Raw genomic sequence first — 21,910 nt, 5'->3', positions numbered from 1 at the left:
AGAATCCAACCATAGCCCCTTGATGTTCAATGGCATTACCATCACTGAATCCCCCACGATCAACATCCTGGGGGTTACCATTGACAAGAAACTGAACTGGACTAGCCACATAAATACTGTGGCTATAGGAGAAGGTCAGAGGCTAGGAATAGTGTGACGAATAACTCAACTCCTGACTCCCGAAGCCTGTTCACCATCTACAAGGCACAAGTCAGGAGTGTGATGGAATACTCCCCACTTGCCTGGATGAGTGCAGCTCCTACAACACCAAAGAAGCTGGACACCGTCCAGGACAAAGCAGTCCGCTTGATTGGCACCACATCCACAAACATGCACTCCCTCCACCACCGATGCACAGTAGCAGCAGTGTGTATCATTTACAAAATGCAGTGCAGGAATACACCAAGGCTCCTTAGACAGCACCTTCCAAACCCACGACCACTACCACCTAGAAGAACAAGGGCAGCAGATAAATGGGTACACCAACACCTGGAAGTTCCCCTCCAAGCCACTCACCATCCTGACTTGGAAATATATCACTGTTCCTTCACTGTCACTGGGTCAAAATCCTGGAACTCTCTTCCTAACAGCACTGTGGGTGTACTTACATGACATGGACTGCAGCGGTTCAAGAAGGTAGCTCACCATCAATAAATGCTGGCCTAGCCAGCGAAGCCCACATCCTGTGAATGAATAAATAAAAAACTGAGTTTAAATTCCCCAGTTACTATGGTGGGATTTTAACTTGTATCTCCATATCATTAGTGCAGGGCTCTGGATCACCAGTCTAGTAACGTAACCAATATATTACATTTCCTGGTAAACAGAGGAAGAACCTTGCATTCCCCCTCTAAACTTTTTATGAACTGAAGTTTAGATGCCAAATAATGTATTCAAGGCTCAAAATAAGGAAGAGGAACTTGAGTTAACCTTGAAACATTACGACTTTCCTCAGTACAATCCAATAATGTAAGCAAAAGTTTGCTTTAGTAACAAAATAGACAACCTGAGATTGCCAATCACCTGCACTTCTGCTTGTAAAGCTCCTTAGTGACCCATTTAGCTACTAGTCACCATGTCCAACTGTTGGCCATGAGCATGTGCACAAGATGCTATCATGTTTAACCTTATAAATGCATAAATAAATTAAAGAATTCTATGACATGGATTTTATTCACAATGTGCACAAGTTTCAATTTCTGCTGGCTTCTTTAGTTAGTTCAGGCTTTGCAGTTCAGTTTCTCAGTTTTGGTAACTCTTCACTGCTTCATGGATCTGATCTGACCTGGAAAATATATATATATTTTGAACACATAATGATGAGAGGTGTTTGTTTGCTTGCTTAACAGATCATAAACATTGGGTCCAAATCGTGGATCAGGTCCACTTTAAGATATATGCCATTTTTACGCCTACTTCAGCTGCACCTTGTTGTTGTGCCAGATATACTTTCATCAAAAGAAAATTCATCATCCTGTTTGCTTGTTGCTACAACTTGGTGGCCTTAGGTTAGTGAATTTCCTCAGTATGAGAGTTTGAGCAATCTTAACTATATCCTTGTTGACATAGGCTTGTAGCAAGTATACTCAACTACAATGAGATGGTCAAATCACACTAAACACGGTTTCATGTGAAAAATAGAAATGTTCTGCCCTTATAGTTAGTTGAGATGATTGTTAGCATTCCTCCTTTTGCAACTTGATGAGCGGAAACAATAATAAGCAAAATCAGCTTTGTCATGCCAAGCAGATATGAGGACATTACACATTTTTAAAAAATTGTATGCCTGTTTTAAAAAAGGACACTGCTGATCTTTAAGGTGGCTGCCACAGGTCACCTTACTTTTGCAACAGGAAGTTAGCCAACCTTCTGGAAGCTTCTAAAAGGTGGATTACAACGAACATGCCTGCACCACATTTTTGTCGAATATTGCACCTGCCTTTGTCAGGACTTACCTCAAAATAGCAAGGAAAATAAGACTGACCTCATGCTTTCTGTCTCTAGGACTACCAGGTAATAAAGGGGAGCTAACAAAGCTGATTACACCCAAGAAAGTGCTAAGGATCTCTCTCTGCCTCTATTGTATGTCAATGGTTTTGACCATGGGAGGTGGAAGCTTCTTCATTAATATAAACATACTGTTGATTGTTTTCCATCATATATCAATGGCCAGTTGTCACATGACCAGAAGACTTTAATTTTTGAAAGCCTTTCTCTGTATGCCCTGCTTACTTTTTGCAGCACACAGCAGATTGCAGAATGCAGGAATAACGTCAGAAGGAATATCACTGCTGAAATCAGGCAATAACCATTTCCAACAGGACAGAATCCAACCATCGCCCCTTGATGTTCAATGGCATTACCATCACTGAATCCCCAACTATCAACATCCTGGGGGTTACCACTGACCAGAAACTGAACTTGACTAGCCATATAAATACTGTGGCTAGAACAGCAGGTCAGAGACTAGGAATCGTGCAACGAGTAACTCACCTCCTGACTCCCAAAGCTTGTCCACCATCTACAAGGCACAAGTCAGGAGTGTGATGGAATGCTCCCTACTTACCTGGAGGAGTGCAGCTCCCACAACACTCAAGAAGCATGACATCATCCAGGACTTCCTATCCTATGACCACTACCATCTAGAAGGACAAGGGCAGCAGATAGATGGGAACACCACCACCTAGCCACTCCAAGCCACTCACCATCCTGACTTAGAAACATATCGTTGTTCCTTCACTGTCGCTGGGTCAAAATCCTGGAACTCCCTTCCTAACAGCACTGTGGGTGTACCAACACCACATGGACTGCAGCGGTTCAAGAAGGCAGCTCACCACCACCTTCTCGAGGGCAATTAGGGATGGGCAATAAATGCTGGTCCAGCCAGCAAAGCCCACATCCCGTGAATGAATTTTTAAAAAAACTAGCCTTCTACCAAGCCACAAGGGTTAAAGTTTTAAAGCCTCCTTGAAAGCCTGTTTCCAAAAGATCCTGAGTTTGCCTGGAAAAGGGAAACTGGTCCTCTGGTTACAAGTATTATCAAGGCTATCTACTTTACTTGTTATTCATCGCTTATTCCGAAGAAACACCACAAAGTTTTCTTCAACTATCTGGACTCGTCTGAACTTCGTTCAGTAGAAAAGCTCCTCTCACTGGAATCTAACAAGCATGTGAACTGTTAACTATTCTGTTTGGTTTTAATATTTGTAGAAATTAAACTCCATTTTTTTTTACTGTATTTTTGTGTGTGTGTGTGTGTGTGTGTGGTGTGTGTGAAGTAGCGATATACCTTTCTGGAAAAAGTGTGAATAAATAATGCTCCTGCTTTAAAAATCCATGAAAGTCTGTTGCTCGTGACCTTGTAAAAACTAACCATATACAAACAGGGCTTTGGGAACAACCTCAGCCTTATCTAAATCAAGCCACACTGATTATGGACAGAAGGGTAGAAGAATTAGGGGGTTTCAGACTGTCTCTCTCCTCTGCTCTGTCCGTAGCGGCTTCCTTCTAAGCTCTGTTTAAAGGTACTTTTCAGCGTGGAACTTAGCTTCATAGTTGAGAAAGATCTCCAAATTAATTTCTGTTCAGTGCAGTTAGTTTATCTCAGCCAGAAGGGCAGCTACATTTGGGACATCACCCCCGGGTTGTGGTTGGGTGAGGGAAGCGGAATCAGCTAAGGTTCACATGTCTGATCATTACCTGCCAAGTCTTGCTGGAAAGTACCTATGGATTGAATGAGGATATGATCAGACTTCACTGCACTTCCCTCACACATGAAAAGCCTGCTATTGCTTGCAGCCAAAGGTTATGCACAAAAAATGGACATAAGAGGACATCATCCTGCAGGAATCAGTCCTATCAGGAGGGAAGGTCACAGGACACTGACAAGACAGTTAAACAATCTAGCTGAACCTCAGATTTCTAACTAACACATTTACTTACTGTTCTACTTGAATTATAAATATTGTTGAGAATATTAGTTCATAATTCATGTTTTAGAATATAACTTTTAGTTTTAAGAATTAAAGTTCTAACTAAATAAATGGGACATCCAGTTGAGAAACTGGTAAATACAACTCTGGTGTAAATGCAACTCAAACAAGCCTGTGTTTATTACACTTAAAAGGTGTTTATCTTGCAAGGTCAAAGTTGATAGTGAAAAAACTTGAACAAAAATGATCCAGCTCTAAGCTCGTAATGGAGCCAGGGAACCTGGAGAGAGTGCAATTACACGAACTAGAAATATAAATTATTTATATGGGTTACAGAATCAAACAGTTGTGCCGAAGGTGAAATAATTAATTTACATTTCTGTTCAAGACATTCCAAAGCATGCCATGTTCTCATAGAGATGGGGCTCTGGGGGTAAAAGGTTCTTTTGTTTAAGTTATCTGTGTACTTGCTCAGAAAGTATGCAGTTGCAATTTTGCTTTGATGTTGACTGCAACTCACTGGATTGAGAAAGCCAATAGGAGATGATTGTTAGTCAGCCTGCACTTTAAGCAGCGAAAATACTAACTTTATCATTCACTATGCGGAACGTGGGTGGGGCTCAAGTTCAGTTTGGATTTTGTGAGGGAAGAAGCACCTGGAAGAGTTATCTAGTTTGAAGCAAGAGAAAGAAATCTACAGTGGCCCTCACAGCAAAAGACAGTTAGCCTTGTGGCAGAAGTGAGTCAGTTTGGAGACTTGGAATTTATGAAGGGAGAAAGAAGCTGGAAGATTTACCTTGCTTGGTGCTGGAATAAGAAATCTACAGTAACCCTCATAGCAAAAACCAGCAGTTAACTTAGAGGATGCAGTTAAGCCTAAGTGTGAGCTGAGAAATCCACAGTCATGAGGCCTTACCGAAAAGTTAGAGGATTGATTACCAAAAGCTAATGGAAGGATCCTCATGATATTTCATACCTCGGAGAAAGCTGGAATACTGAGGAGAATTAGAGTGAATTCCAGAGGGCTGTGGCATACCTTTGAGTTGGTGCCTAAAGAAATGAATGACCCTTCAAGATTCTTGTAATGTATAAGGGAATTTTTGGGGGGTAGATAAAAAGTAGAACTAAGTTCATAGCATAAGAAGTTAATAATGTTTACTTTGCATAAGTCTATATGTACAATAAAGTTTGTTTTTATATGAAAACATGAAATCTTGTGCCACAGGGTTTTAGGATTTCTCATTAAACATTAGCAGTCTCTAACAGGATCATAACAATATACACGACAGAATTGAAGAAAACAAAATGAAAAAAAGAGTAGGCAAATAAACCTGAATATGAAATGCAAAGCAATGGATACAAACTGTTAAATTACTTACAATTTCATAATTATCCATTATCTGAGCAACCGATGACCCAGCAGTGCACACTAAGATCTCAATCCTGATTGGGTTGCCCATGAAAGTCACTAAATGAGTCATAATACTCCCAAAAGTAGGGATGATCAAACCAAGTGGCTTGTCTCTTTTCTATGGGCCAGCTAAATTGACATTGATCAACCCTTTGGAGCAGACATAAAAGAAATGCTGTGAGGCACTTTAGAGGTGGAGTATGGATGGTAAAGAGGACAGAATAGGTTAAATTAGGTTAATACAGGCTAATTAATTTTCATGTATGTCTGTCTGTCTTCCTCCTCCTCTTTGATTTCCCTGCATCATCCCAGATGAGAAGACTGAGAAATGACCTATTCTCTTATGCTACTCTCTGAACCAGTAGATGACATGTAAGTGTAGTTTGTGGTGACCCTCCAACCTGATTGCTTTTGTCAAGAATGCTGAACTTTACAAGATGGTTATATTTTGAAATGTACCTTTAACTCAAAGTAAAACAGAGAATTCTGAATAAACACCCCAGCTCAGTAACATGCCCAATTGCCATGATCCAATTGCCATGGTGAGAGAAACTCAAACAGACCCATTGAGGTGAGATGGCAGTTTTAACATCTTTCACAGTATCTTACAAACAAAGGACAACTGACGTTTGAGACACAGAAACAAAGGAGCTACTGCTGTGGGAAAGCAGAGAGAACTGTTTTGTGTTAATAACCAGGACCAGCAAACCAAGTTTGCTGGTCAAAGTTCAGTTTCTGTTCAAAAGAAACAGGACAGAACAGACGGGGCTCTTGGAGATTTGAGGAATGGAGAGATGTACCTTGCTGGAGGTAATCATATCTGGGAAAACTCAGGCTTAGGGGTAGATTGTTAAAGGACACTGGAAGTTTCAACCTGGTTTGGTGAGGAAAAGTGAACCTCAGCTGGAGAACTGTAGGACTGTTCCTGTAATGCTACATCTCTGACAGAAGCATGGCATCGCATAAAAGCATTTCATAAGACATATTTCGTTGTGTTAGTGAATGTGAAGCTTAAATTTACTTTAGTTTGATGTATTAGTTGCCTGTTAATTGATGTTCAATCTTTGTTAATTTTAGTTTGTTTGTTACAATAAAAGTCTTAAAATGTGAAATCTTGACCCTCGGTTCTTTCCATTGGTCATTAGGAAATTCATCTCTTTTTACAAATTATCTGTCTCTACGAGGATCGTAACACTTTGCACATCCACTCAGCATCTCTCCATAATAGCATGCTTCAGAATAGAACCTAACATCTACAGAATATTTTTATTTATTTATTTTTAATTATATTTCATTGTGCAGCAGATTGTCTGATAGATAGTATACACAACTTTGTAAAGATAATCAGTGAAGTATGATATTTCTGGTGACCATACCAAACTCGCCCTGGTTAGGGAAGCTGAGGTTTAGAGCAATGCTGCCAATGCTGTCTACTTCTGCACTGGATGATCAGACCACACTAGTCACTACTTATTTCAAGAGTTCAAACCAATCTCTTAGATCACTGCACCACTCAGCCAACTGTTAAAACACAAAAATATTAAAATAGAAAATGCAAACAAGTTGATCAACAAGGATTATCTCAAATATTACCTTGTAGCCACTCAACTCCATCGTGTAGTCCGTCTCCTTTTAGAGCACTGCAGGCACTAAGGGATAAAACATAAGGATAAAAACGAGAATACTGCTCACAAACTCTTCTTGATTTGGAAGAGGCATTGGATGTCCAAATTAGGGAAAGAAAGCAACTTTAAATGTAAGTAACATAATTATTGCTCAATCCATTGAAATGAAAAAAAAGCCTCCAATTTTGTTTTTCAAAAGATTTGACTCATGGCAACAAAGTAGTAAGGGATGAGAAAAGGACATGCAAGTCATTGAAGCTCCTCTCTTCAATGCAATAACTTTCATTCATGACGCTAACTGTGTTTTGAATTCACATTCCATGGTTGCTGAAAACTTACTTTTGCCCTCATCAAACCTTTTCATTCATTTGTTGATGATTCCACTTTGCATTCACCACCTTTGTTCAGATCAAATGCCCTAGGTATTCAGGTTCTCCTGCAATGGTTGAATTATTACATATAATCCTCACAAAAACTCCTAAATGGGGCAATGGAAATCTTATCACTTTACTTTTCAATAATTTATTTTATTTCTTAAGTCTAGCCAACAGTTTCACTTCTACCTTTGATGACCATTCCACTTTTAGTGGAACAGCAGATATTTCTCTTGTGCACTATGCTGAAGAGCACTCTCACAGTAAGCCTTCTCTCCCTAAAAATTTGAACATGACTTTATATATTCAATATATGATAATATAACATTGTTCAGGGGTAAACAAAAACTCCTGTTGCTGCAATTATCTTAATGAATTGACACAAGCCTCACATCCTCCTTGTCTTCGGATAGCAAATCCAACTTAGACCATAGACCACAAATCACAAAGCAAAAAAACAGACATTAGCTGAAAATCATAACAGGCTTCACTTAATCATGGAATGTTCAAGTTGCACCTCATTCGATGTATAAAAATAAAAGATGATACACTTTGCTAACTCTAACCACAATGGAGCGTCCAACTTCCATCTCTTTGGGTTCAAAAGCACTCAGTCCCCTCAATCTTCATAATAAGCACTCCTAGCTACAGATTTCTCTATCATGTATAATTCAAAGGAGTACGGTCTTCTATCCAGTCTTTTATCTATACCTTGGTATGAGAACTCCCTGACATGCTAAGTCAGTGATTTAGTTCTGCCTCCAGTAAGGTAACTAATTCTTTGCGAATCCTTACTGAGTCCTCAATCTAGATATTTGTGATCTTCTGGATTAAAATTACATTTTCATATCAGATAACAATGATGTATTCCTCCCAACATGGAGAAAACGAGTCAGCAAATTGCAACAAACAGCTGAAAGATTCTCAGTATGAAGCAATAGAAATTTAGAGTGGCCACATCTCAAATATTAAAAATTATGGTATTAATTTTGATTTGAAATTTGACATTTTCATCAGACTCTGTTGGGGAAGGAAACAGTTAACTCACAAGGAGTTCAACTGCTAATTATCAGTTAACAACCTAAGTACCCATTTGGATGTATAAAAGGGAAAAAAGGTGAAGCAAGTTCTCTCTATAGAGTTTTATGCACCAAAAATAAAACTCTGTTTGAAAAAGCTGGTCTCGGTCTCAGTCTTTATTGTCAAACAGCTATTGGAGCTTAACAGTGGTAGCAGAGGATGGTTGTTGCTTGTTAGCAGAAGATTGGAAACTAAGCTTCCTTCAGATCAAAGACTGTATTTGGAGTTAACTTTGAGAAGAATGGTTTGGAGTAATTTTGGAGAATGGCTGAATCAAAATGTAGAGTTTCAGGGTATGATACCCACTGATGTTTTCTGAGATTGAATCCTATCAGCAATGGAAGAATGAAATAACCATGTGGACACTGGTTACATCCTTGGCGAAGAAAAAATAAGGAATCGCCTTGACACTTTTGTTGCCATACAAAAGCAAAATAAGATGCAAAGTATTTTTGGACTTGGAGCCTGAGAATTTGAACACGTACGAAGGTTTGGAAACATTATTAGATTTTATGGATAAGATCTACCAGAAGGATGACTTACGAAGCATAGTCAGATCTTGACAAATTTAGAAAGTTGGAGGATAGTTCCATAGAAGATTACATAATGGAATTCAGTAAACTATATGCAAGATTGCAAAAGTTCCGTCAACAAATTCTCCAATCAGCGCTGGCATTTAAGTTACTAGGCTGTGCCAAGGTATCAAATATGGGCAGACTTCTAGTTTTGACGGGAGTTAAATTTGTGGAAAGACACACACTGCTAGAACAGATGTCAGAAGCTCTTAAAACAAATTCCTCGGGAAACATTCCTTTCCGTCAGCGTTCATGACGCAAATGAGCCATTTGGCGTTAAGACAAAAAATGGAGTATACAATGTTAACAGGATGGTGAGATCATCTAGAAACAGGACACAGGTATCAGTACGAAAGGAGATTTGTAACCAGAAACACTGAGGACAGAAACACCTTTAACAATTATGTCAGGAGAAAAGAATTGGGAAATTCCAACAAAAAAATTGAACCCCAGAAATGCCTAGGGTGTGGCCAATTGGTGTTTAAAATGCAATTCAAAATACCATTATGAACTGTCCTAAACGATATAATAAGGTGTTCGAAATTAAACATGAGACAGAAGGCTCAGAAGAAAATGGAGATATTGACCAAAAAGAGGGCACTGTATTAGTTACAAAAGGTTTCAGCCCAGTGATGAATATCTTGGTTGCAGAGTCCTTCAATTGTGCAGTGCTAGATAGCAGATGCACGTCCATTGTGTGCGCAACAGACTGGTTAAAATGCTACCTGGACTCCTTTAAATGACAAGTACCAGAATAAAGTTAAGGAATTTCAGAGTTCCACCAGTTTTAGATTTGAAGGTGATAAGACCTTTAAATCTTTAAAAGGGTAGTGATTCCCTGTAAGATAGCTGGAATCAATCATTTCATCAGCACAGACGTAGTGTCTAGCAAAATAACATTACTGTTGAGCAGGCCATCAATGAAAGCGCAAATGAAGCTGGGCATGGAAAATGAAAAGGTCATTGTATTTGGAAAACCTGTGGATTTACGATCTACGCAATCTGGACACTGCTGTATTCCTTTAATGAAACCTCATTTTTTTTACCAAGGAAATTAAACAAGTGCGATTAGCATCAGGGGATAAGAATTTACAGGACAAAAAGCTAATTGTGTTAAAATTGCATCGGCAGTTTAACCACCCCTCTTCCCAAAGATTAAAAATTTTGTTAAGGGATGCAGGAATAAGGGATGGAGAGTACACTAAACTTATAAAGGAGATAAGCGATAGATGTGATATATGTAAGAAATACATAAGGACACAGTCATGGCCGGTATTGAGTCTGCCCTTAGCGAGGGATTTCAATAAAGCTGTAGTGATGGATTTAAAGGTGTGGGATAAAGAAAAGAACATTTTTATTTTACACTTCGTAGATTTGGCAACAAGGTTTAGCCAGTTGACAATCATATAGTAATGAAAATGGTAATGGAAAAGTGGATAGGGACCGGATTGGGACCACCAATGACATTCCTCACTGATAATGGGGGGGAATTTGCTAACGATGAGTTTTTGGATAAGTGCAAAAACATGAATATAATAGGTATGAATACAGCAGCAGAAAGCCCTTTTAGTAACCGAGTGTATGAAAGGAATCACGCAGTGATAGGTGAGATGCTTCGTAAAATATTGACAGATAGACCAAGCTGTAAATTAACATTAGCTCTAGCATGGGCTGTCCATGCCAAGAATTCACTGCAGATGGTTGGGTGCTATAGTCCATATCAGTTGGTTTTTGGTAGAAACCCAAAAATTCCTTCAGTCCTGAGTGATCATTCCCCAGCTTGGGAGAGAACTACGATGAGCTCTACCTTCTCTGAGCATTTAAATGTACTTCAGGTGGGTAAAACAGCGTTCCTTAAAGCCGAAGTTTCAGAGATTTGTGGGTCTGGAAAGGGTTGTAGGAAGGGATGAGGAACCGTGTACTTCTCATACCCATATGTTGCATGATTGTGAGGACCAGTTGCTGAAGGTGACAGGGTATCTGAAGATGGACACAGTAATTCGAACGAACAAGATGAGGCAATTTGTCCCAGAGGGCAGCTGCCAAAAAGCTGGCACTAAAGTTACATACTTGCCAGAAGGGGCCAGTCAATTGCAGAATGCGACGATTGTAGGTAGAGTAGGGAAGGCCACTAGAAAATATAAAAACTGGTTAAATGTACGAGATAAGGGACAGGAGGTTAGGCCTATGGATTGGGAACATGAAGTACAAAAATAGAAGGCATGGAAACATAGTATCAGGTCAGGCAGTGGGTCTGGGAGTGAACATGCCTCTAGGGAGAGATCGTGAACGGTTGAAAGATCTTCAATAAATGGGAGAGGGAGGTCAAACAGTAACAGTCCGGAGCGTGATAGAGGGCGTCGCTTAACAAGGTCAAGGAATATGGCACAGACCAGTAATGCTACAAGGAATAGAAGCCCATGTAATCGAGAAGTCTTAGTAGCTTCAAACAAATTAGATGATAAATTAATAAATGATGCCAAACAGCAAGAACTACATAGTTGGAAAGAATTTGGGGTATACAAGGAGGTGCCAGATAGGGGACAACCGGCTTTGTCTCATAGATGAATATGCACAGAAAAGGTGCCTCCTGATGGGACTTATAAAGCTAAAGCCAGACTAGTGGCACAAGGGTTTGAAGAAACATTGGATGACCAGGATATAAGAGTAGATTCACCTATGGCAGGAAAAGCTATTCTGAAGATCATTTTAGCTCTGTTAGCTACAAATGCTTGGGAATGTATGTCCATTGATATTAAACCTGCCTTTTTGCAGCGACATCAACTTCAAAGGGAAGTTTTTCTCCATCCACCGAAAGAGGCGCCAAACGCATAAGCTAAAAAAATGCATATATGGCCTAAATGACGCCTCCAGAGTTTGGTATTTCTCATTGAGGTCAATTTTGTCAAAGTTGGGCTGTCCTCAGTTGGAAGCAGGCCCGGCAATGTTTTATTGGCACCATGGAGGGAAACTTGCAGGCACCTTTATGATGCATGTAGATGATTTTTTTGTGGGTAGCAAATTTGAAACAGTTGTCACTAATAGGCTCAGGACAGAGTTTAAAATTGGAAGTCAGGCTTCTGGTGCGTTTAAATACATTGGACTGGATATCAGGCAGAGCTGATCGCATGTCATTTTACATCAGCAATCCTACTTGGAACGTCAATCCCATTGCAATTAGTCATGGTAGGGCCTCCCTGAAAGATATAGCGGCTTCTGAAATGGAAAAAGAGGAACTCGGAAGTCTAATTGGGCAACTCAATTGGCTAGGCAAACAAACAAGGCCGGATGTCAGTTTTGACATTTTGGAATTGAGCACTAAATGAATAATCCCAAGGTTAAAGAAATCATTCGAGCAAACAAAACATTAACAAAATTAAAAATGGTGTAGTGTGTTTTCAAATTCCTATCTTTAGGTGATCTTAGAAAAAACTGATTGCATTTAGTGATGCGTATTATGCAAATCTATGTGATGGATTTTCGAGTGCAGGAGGATTTATAATATTTCTCATGGGAGGAAAGGGTAAATGTTACCCTTTGGCATGGGAATCAAAAAAGATAGGAAGAGTGGAAAAAAGTATGTTAGCAGCGAAAACTCTAGCCCTTGTTGAGGCGGTAGATGTGGCATTCTTTATGTCAAAGATGCTGACAGAAATTTTAAATAGGACAAAGGGTGGAGTCTGTTAAGCTCCAATAGGGTTTGGCTATAAAGACCGAGACCAAGACTGGCTTCTTCAAACAAAGTTTATTTCTGGTGCATAAAACTGTACAGAGAGAACTTGCCTCACCTGTTTTCCCTTTTACTCTTTTGAGCAATCAAATAAACTAAATTAAAGAAAACGAAGGACAAAGTAAGAAGCAGCTCCTATTTAATGGCTTATAGACAGTAAGTCACTTTGGGGAAAATGTTCACTCTACAAAATACGTTAATGAAAAGTGTTTGCAAATTGACATTGCAAGCTTAAAACAGATGCTAGAGAACAAGGAGATTTCCAAGATCAAATGGACTGATAGCAGCTACCAATTATCTAACTGCTTCACGAAAAGAGGAGCGAGCTCCAAAAAGTTACTGGAGATCCTCAATGAGAGACGTCTTTTCCTTTGAGAAGACCAGAAGAAATATCCTTTTAGTATGGACATTTCTATACATGTGTTTTTTTTTAAGAAGGGGGAATAAGGTGGATTTATTGAATGGAAAACAAATACATTGATGTTTGTTATGGAAGAGAAGATCTATCTTTTTTTTTTGTTCATGATTATATATACTTAAGGGTTACTTAAGAAGAGGGGAATCTGATGGGGAAGGAAACTGTTAACTCACAAGGAGTTCTATTGCTAATTATCAGTTAACAACCTAAGTACCCATTTGGCCAACACTGGCCCTGACCAAGTTGGCCATCAGCAGGTCCAGGCAGTGGGTGACCGAGGGGGTCATCTGGCCCGACTGTCTGCCTCTCTCCCTTGGCTACGTTCGCAGCCGGGTGTCCCTGGAGAGGGAGCACGTGGTGTCCGCTGGCACCATTGAGGCCTTCCATGCCAGGTGGGCACCGCAGAGACTGGAGTGCTTTGTTGACCCCTCGAACCACATTTTAATTTGATTGTTGTAAGTCTCCTTTAAGATTAGTTTTTCCTTTTGCAGTACCCCTTGAAGGGGCTGTTTCTTACTTTCTCCCTTGTTTTCTTTAATTTAGTTTATTTGGCTGCTCAAAAGATAAAGGGGAAAACAGGTGAGGCAAGTTTTCTCTCTGTAGAGTTTTATGCACCAAAAATGAAACTCTGTTTGAAGAAGCCAGTCTGGGTCTCGGTCTTTAATGCCAAACAGCTATTGGAGCTTAACAGACTCTACCCTTTGTTCCTCATCAATTGACATGTCTGACCGCATTATGTCTTAAAATCAAGCTCCCTAATTTTCTCCATTATGAAAACCACCTTCAAGTTTAATTTACTTTATTTGTCAACCATATCTTTGGTCATTGGCAAATCTGTACTCGTCAGTATCATTGATTATTATTCCTTATTAGAAACAGTATATAGTTAATTATGATCATTGTTAGCTCTTTTTAAGACTAAGAAATGCACATTTTCGTTCTAGCAGGTGAAACCCAATTGATATGTCTCCAATTTCGGTTAAACAAGGTGAAAATTTCCTACATTACAAGTGACCACACTTCAGAAGAACTTCATTGGCTGTCAAGCACTTCAAGACATCCTGAGATTGTGAAAATCGTGGTATATATGGAAGTCTTTCCGTTTTTTTTATTAATGTAGATACATCTATAAGTCAGTGATTGATTCCTGTTGAAACAAAATATGCTAATGTATTTAATAAGCAAAGGCAATTAAGATGTATCTCTTTTACAATATCTTTAATGGGTTTCCAATCATCTCATATTCCAACTGGGGACATCATGCCATCATCTTAAAGAATAGTTAACTATCTAATTTAATTGAGAAATACAGTCTTCTCGAATGAACTGTTTCAGTATATCTTCAAGGGATCTGAAGTGGTACTTTATTTATCATTATGTAAGTCAGAATCGTGCACAGTGCTCTCTGTGGTCTAATCAAAGTGTTGTAACTGGTATGTATTTCTATGCAGTATAGAATGTTTTGTCACAGGGAGTAGCTGAGGCAGAGAGCAATGCATCTTATAATAGAGAATTGAAGAAATATGCGAAGAAAATTGAAGGTACAGCAACTTGGGCAGAAAGTGGGCAATAAAATTAGACTGTCACAAGGGCCAAATGACCCATGCCTTGCAAACTTCCTTGACTGCACAATATGGTAGCTTAATTCTTGATCCAATACAGAGTACATTCAAACCACCTACTCAAGACAAGGAGAATCATTTGGTGACACTAATATATTCCAGTAAGCTGGTATACAGTGATAAAGACTGTCGGTTCAAATCCTGGGTCTTGCCACAATTTACCTAGGCATTGGGCAGATTGTGAAGGATGCAAAGTCTGCTTATGGAATGGCTGTTGACATTGAACCAGGATAGAATACCTAATGTAAAACTGAAAACCATAACACTCTTAAACAACTCTTCATAAACCTGAAGGTTTAAATACTCCAATATTAGAGAGAATTTTCCTCTCTCTCTACCTATCTTGTGTTTATTTTGCCAATTCTACTATGGTAGCGTTTCTCTGAACTTTCTGGTTATCCCTTATGAACTCGTAGTATACCATCCTACTTCCTCTTCCTTCTCTTTTCATCCCTGAAATAAAGATGTATCAGTCTTCTACTCAACCATTCTTTTTGCAAGTCCTCAAACTGTGAAATTATTTGGTTCCCTCGGGTCTTTTTCTCCTAGAGCCTTTAGATTTTTTCACTTAAGTTTGGTGTCAACTAATCGCCCATTTCTGTTTTCTCTTTTCAACCTTGGTTGGTCATCTGCATGGTGGACCTTGGTTTATTGATTAACTAGATTTAAAAATTTCACCCTACAGTATATGGTTCTAGAACAAAGTTGTTCAATTATCCTAGTATAATTCAGTGTTTGAATATGTGGGTTGCTGATCAAAAGTCACAAGTTTAGCATTTTGGACCATGAATGACCTTACTCGTACAGGTGTCTGAATTTTAAGATGATGCATTTGGTATATACCTAAAATACTTAATGGAGTTCTGAGATATTGTATTCTGACATAGGTGACTAGGTACAATTGATTATCAACATGATCAACATCAATCTGACCAAGGTAAAATTGACACATGAAGCAGAAGTACTTGTATTTTCTATCCATTCACATCTAAATTCCCCACATGCTACACACTAGAACACACCTAAGAAGAATCAGTCAACCCATCCCAGATCTGTTTCTCTACCTACTTGGAGGTCTAGCAAAAGGGTATAGTTAGCTCAACCTCTCGATCTGTCAGAAACTTGCTCATATGTCTTTCCTAAAACTAATTGTCATTCTTGTCAGTAGATTTGAATAAAACTGTTGGGATCAATAGTTTGCAAAGTTTTTTTAAGGTGCCTCATGCCTTTATAGTTATGTATAGTTAAGTTAATAAATCTACAAAAAAAATCTTGGTACCCTCCTCTACACTGATTCCCAACTCTCCAATTCTATCATTTTTTGATTTTTTTTTCTTCACTTGTCCCACTATCTCAGTTTATTTTTCACTTTCTATTTTCTTGTCCTTTCTTGCTTCCAAGGCTGTTTACTCTTGCCTCTGCAGCACATAGTATTTGAGCAGTTGGGCAGAGAAACTGCAAAGGCAAATATGGACAAGCTGAGAGAGCTATACAGGTCTCTCAATCACTCATAAAGCAGGCCTTTAAAAGCAGTCCTCGAAAATAGAAAAACATGCTCATGCTAACTTTTGGTCATGACTTTGCCAATTGTCTCAAGTAGTGGAAGCATAATACTTTACTCCCTTCCACGGTTGAGGAAGCCAGTGTTAAGCAGTCTTCGGTAGTCATTCCTTATGTGAGCCCAGACAATGAGGATGAACACGTGTTTTGAACTTGTGTGCCCCAGTACAAAGCACCATCTACTTCTCACCTGACATCTACATGTACTTTTCAGCAGTCGTCACTGAATAGTTTTCAGAACACAGGAACAAAAGTAGGCCATTCAGTGCCTTGAAATCTGTTTTTTGACCGTATTTACCTGCTTTTCCCCATATATTCACTTACCTTACTCAAAAAACACTAGCAGTCTATGTCTTCAAAATTATAATTGACTTAGCATTACACAGCCTTTTGCACAGGGAATTGCAGTTTTCCTCTACCCTTAATGTGAAAAAAGTTCCTAATTTCACCAATCGGTTAGCCAAGCTCTAATGCCCCCTCTTTCTGGTTTCCCCCACCAAAGGAACAGGTTTCTTTGTATCTACCATAACAAATCCCTTTGTTATTTTAAACACTTTGATTAGATGGATTATCCCTTAACCTTCTAAACTCAAGGGAATACAAACCAAGATTATGCCAACTGTCCCCTTGGTATCAAACTGGTGAATCTGCAACATACTTCCCTCAAGGCCAACATATCTTTCATGAGACCAGGGCCCAAAAACTGAATGCATCCTTTCCCAGCTTTTACAGACCAATCCTCTTAAGATAAAGGTCAACATTCCATTCACCTTTTTGATGATTAAGGAACCCAGGTTGACTTTTCTCTCTACCATAGCCCAAGGATGACAAGTCCAACAATATTAACCATTATTTTTAAATCTACAACTAATACCTTGTCAATCTTTCCACCCCACCCCCACTAGAGCTGTACCTTGAGTGTCTTGCCATCCATTCTTAATTAGCACATTCTCTTAGATAATATCACCACCTTCAACACCTCTTTGATCCTTTTGTCTGTGACATCTTTTGATTCTCTGCTCCTATCACTGCTTGCTTGTCCCTACAACCATCCCCCCCCTCAACTTCTCTCCCCCCACCTTAAACCAGCTTATATTTCACCCCTCTCATAACTACACTCAGTTCTGTTGAAGGGTCATTGGACTCGAAACGTCAACTCTTCTCTTCTCCACCGATGCTGCCAGACCTGCTGAGTTTTTCCAGGTAATTCTGTTTTTGTTTTTGTTTAATATTAACCAAATGTTACCTAGCAGGGGTCAGCTAAACTAGTACAAACCAGGCTTTAAACCTGGGACTTACCCTACAATTTTTTGAATGAAGATCAGTAACAAACCAAAGGTCAGTTACTCTATCGACTATACCCAACCATATGACATGTTTCTGCCTTCCATTCACCTACCATATGTGCCAAGGTCTGTCCTTGATGTTATTAAGCTCCAAAATCTGGGACACCATAATTGATGACAAAGCATCGCTCAGGTCCATTTTATTTGCAAAAAAGAGAATAGGGGTTGGTCTGTGCTTGACATCTGCAAGTACAAAGATAATATTCTTTTAGTTTCTGTGCAAAACAAGTTTAAGTCTGCACCCGAAATCAGAAACACAGTATCCAGTTTCTCAAATACCTGGATCAACAGTGTTTCTTTTAAATTCCTCTGCTCCTTTCTCCTGAAAACACTCACTCGTGTAAGGGCATGGTTTTAGAAGCACCAGGAACCCTTTAGTCTTTTAAATTTCTATTCTTAACGTGCAAATCTAGGCAGTGAACAAATTTCAAGCTGTCCAACCACTGAGGGCATCACCACTCAATTGTTTATTTTCCACTTATACCCACACGTGTGCTTCCTAGCAGGGATCACAGGAGTGACAAATCACAGTTCGGCCATTGAGCACAAAAGAAGTGGAGTAGAGGATCCAACTGAAAGGAAAATTCAGCAGATCTTCTACCATGAGTTACAATTAGCACTTCTGCTAACTGACAAAAGTCAAGGAATCCTCCTATCAGTCAGAGTAAAGCATACCTCTAGATTCTGCCAAAGAGAGGAAAGAAAATTAAACTCAAAAGAACAGGAAAAAGTACTAACATAATCTGACATGAAAATCTACACCTTTATCTGAATTCAATTCTGTACCAAGGAGTTCACTGCAATATCTAAAATAGAGACCAGACATTGAGTCCTACATTACCTGGATGTATGAGGATGGTATCTAATTCTTGTTTAGCCACGATAATTCTCAGTTTGTCCCCACAGTCAATAACAAAAATAATAGCATGGGCATCCCTGCAATGATGGAAATGTTGTAACTTTTAGGTGAAAGAATTGCACTAATATTCACCTTTCTTGGTCAGAAAACTCACACTTCCCTGATGTTAACAGCTCGGTGAATCAAACAAAATATTTGTAGCTGCCTGGTTAGGGTTTTTCATTCTTCAAATGTGCACTATTCTAATGAAGCTCAATGTAAACTTGAGGAACAGCATCTCAAATTGTGATTATACAATTTACAACCTTACAGATTCAATATTGAGTTTAACAATTTCAGATCATAACCACTGCCCCCAGTTTTTCAGATGGCAGCTACTGGTTGCCGATGATTCTGCTTTCCCCATTTACAGCTACTCTAAAACCTCTTCTGTTTATTTACTTGAAACAATACCATCTCCTTTTGCTTTGCATCATCATCCATTTTGTCTTGCCTTCTACCCGACTACAAACCTTCCCCCTCCCCTTTCTGTGCCTCTACTTGTCTAAAACCTGTTACATTTCTAACTTTTTCCAGTTCAGATGGAAGGTCATCAACCCAAAACATTCACTCTGCTTCTCTCACCACAGATACTGATTGATCTGTTTAGTATTTCCAGTGTTCTCTGTCTTTATTTCCAATTTCCACTATCCGCAGGATTTGGTTTTGTCCCATTAATGTAATTAGAGTGTGTAGAGCATCTGGTAACTATTCATCTTTTGTCTCCAAGCTAAGATACTTTAACTAGCTATTAGTTTACTAAATTCGTAACTAGTTAACCAATCAAATAAAAATAGGATTACAAAGAGTAAACAGCACAGAAACAGGCCATTTGGTTCAACCAGTTCATGCCGGTGTTTATGCTCCACTCGAGCTATCTTTCTTCATCTAAATCTACCATTGTAACCTTCTATCCCCTTCTCCCTCAAATGCTCTAGCTTCCCCTCAAATGCATCTGTACTTCAACTACTCCCTGCGGTAGCAAATTCTACATTCTCACATCCCTTTGGGTGAAGAAATTTCTCCTGAATTCCCTATTGGATTTCTTGGTGATTATCATATTGATAGCCTCTAGTTATGCTCTTCCCCACAAGAGGAAACATTCTCCCTGTGTCCACTCTATCAAGACCTTTCATAATTTAAAATACCTCTATCGGGTCATCCCTCGCCTTTCTTTTTTCAAGTAAAAGAAACCCAGCCTGTCCACTCTTTCCTGATATGTATACCCATGCATTTCTAGTATCTCGTATCCGAGTAAATCTTTTCTGCATCCTCTCCAATGTCTCTATACCCTTTTTATAATATGGTAACCAGAACTGCACACTGTACTATTGAGTATGGTTCAATACAAGTTTAGTATAACTTCCCTATTTTTCAACTTTATCTCTCTGGAAATACAGCCTAGTGTTTGGTTTGCTTTTATTATGGCCCTGCTAAGCTGCGGTGCAACTTTTAGTGATTGATGTATTTATACTCCGAGGTCCCTTTGTTCCTCTATCCCACCTAGACTTGCATCTTCTCAGAGATAAGTGACCTTCCTATTCATCCTACCAAAATGTATCACCTCACATTTATCTGTTTTCAACTTAGTTTGCCCATTCTGCAAGTTTATTAGTGTTCTCCTGGAATTTGTTGCAGTTGTTATGATCCCAGCTGACGTTACTACTGGATAAGCCAGATTCCAGGGTGCAACCCAGCTTGATAGATTCTAACTTTTATTTTTTGTTTAGAAACATAGAGAGTGGCTACTCAACAGAGCCACAGGAGTCAGCTGATGAACTTTTAACAAAAGAATAAAACATTTATTAAACAAGAAAAGACTAACTATATGACAATACTCCTTCCCCCAAAACTATGGCCAGGATTTTCCAGTCGTTGGGCGGGCTCGGCGAGAGCAGGTGGGGGCGGTCGGGGAGCCAACTGCCACCCGTGCTCGGCTCCACACCACAATTTCACACGGGCGGGCCAATTAAGACCCGCCCTGCGTGGATCGCGAGCCGTAGCGCTAGTGCTACCTGTGCGGGCGGGGGGGAGGAGGGAGAGTCGGATCCAGTGCGCAGTTCACACATGCACGCGAAAGAGCGCTTCAATCTCCCTGAGGCATGGAACTACCTCAGGGAGATTGAAGCGCTTTTGAAAAAAAAGTAAATGCAGTAAAAATTTAATGAAACATGTCCCCTCATGTGACTGTGTCACATGAGATGGGACATGTTTTTATTTTCAAAATAAAGTTTTTATTTCATCAGTATTAGTTTTAGGAAACCTCATCCCGCTAATGGATGAGGTTTCCTAAAAAACACAAAGGCCGCTTGACCTTTTCGCCTGTCTGCCAACTGTAAGGTTGGATGGGCACTGTAAGATTCAACTTAATTACCTAGTTAATGGCCTTAATAGGCTGTTCAATTATCGGCAGGCACGCAGCCGACTCCAGCGCGCGCCCTGCCGAATGAAATATCACGCGAGTTCACAATGATATCAGTATGCATGCCCAACGTCATCGCACGTCATTTTACATTCCAGCATGTCAGGCGCATGCCTGCACTCCGAATGTAATATTCTGCCCTATATCTTTACAGATATATACAGATGTGTAAGCATAACAAGTTATATTCACAGTAAATACACAGTCCATGTAAACCAATTGGCGACCTGTGATCAGGCGCACCACACTCTGAAACCAATTCAAAGATGCCATCCCAAACAGATGCTATGGATCCCTCATCAATTCCCCCCAGATGCTTGTTACACTGTGAGCCAAACAGTCTCATTGAACTCTGTCTTTCACATGAGGGTTTCCAATCTCAATGCTCGAAGAACTTGCTTTGGAATCTTCTCCCAAAATGCTTTCTCTCACACACTTTCCACAAGGGTCCATCTCCAGGGTTTTGATCTCTCCTTCCAATGTTCCTCTGCCCTGGATCACCATGTGCATTCAAGCTTTGCCTTCCACGCAATCTCCCTGAGGTACGTAGCCATGCCAACAGAACACCACTGCTTCACATGCCCAGAATAAGCAGTCACCAAACTTCTGCTGTCTCCTTGGATTCTGGCTTCTCGCAAGCCTATTTTGCTTTAAATCTGCATCCAGCAGCTTTCTCACTTAAAGCTTGGAGCCTTTCTCTGCTCCTCACTCAACTTCACTTAACAGGACCTTTTCCAGGTTCCTGTTCATTCCCTTTGATAGAAGGTCTTCTTGGGACTCCCCTTATTCTGTTCTTTGGGGAAACCTTCCTGCAGCTTCCTCCTGTCCAGCTTCTCCGAGCTCCTGTTTCCAGCTTTAGCTTGGGACTTGCTATCTGTCCATCTCCTATGCTGCTTCTGCTGGCTGCTTCCAACCTT

The 21,910-nt window shown here is 39.7% G+C and overlaps 1 protein-coding gene across 1 annotated transcript in view; it reads right to left on the bottom strand.

Moving 5' to 3' along the window:
* Positions 1-1,204: 1,204 nt before the first annotated feature.
* The window catches only part of LOC144683705 (ADP-ribosylation factor-like protein 6), a 61,705-nt gene continuing 40,999 nt past the window's right edge, over positions 1,205-21,910 (bottom strand). Inside the window, exons 4-7 of the mRNA XM_078547011.1 lie at positions 18,515-18,609; positions 17,727-17,856; positions 6,937-6,992; positions 1,205-1,285 (exon numbers count right to left, since the gene is read on the bottom strand). Of these exons, the coding sequence (XP_078403137.1) occupies positions 1,260-1,285; positions 6,937-6,992; positions 17,727-17,856; positions 18,515-18,609 (307 nt within the window). The 3' untranslated portion in view covers positions 1,205-1,259. The remainder of the gene's footprint in view (positions 1,286-6,936; positions 6,993-17,726; positions 17,857-18,514; positions 18,610-21,910) is intronic.

Source organism: Cetorhinus maximus, chromosome 8, assembly GCF_964194155.1.
Source record: "Cetorhinus maximus chromosome 8, sCetMax3.hap1.1, whole genome shotgun sequence".
Taxonomy (NCBI): Eukaryota; Metazoa; Chordata; class Chondrichthyes; order Lamniformes; family Cetorhinidae; genus Cetorhinus; species Cetorhinus maximus.
This window is presented reverse-complemented; position numbering and strand designations above follow the sequence as displayed.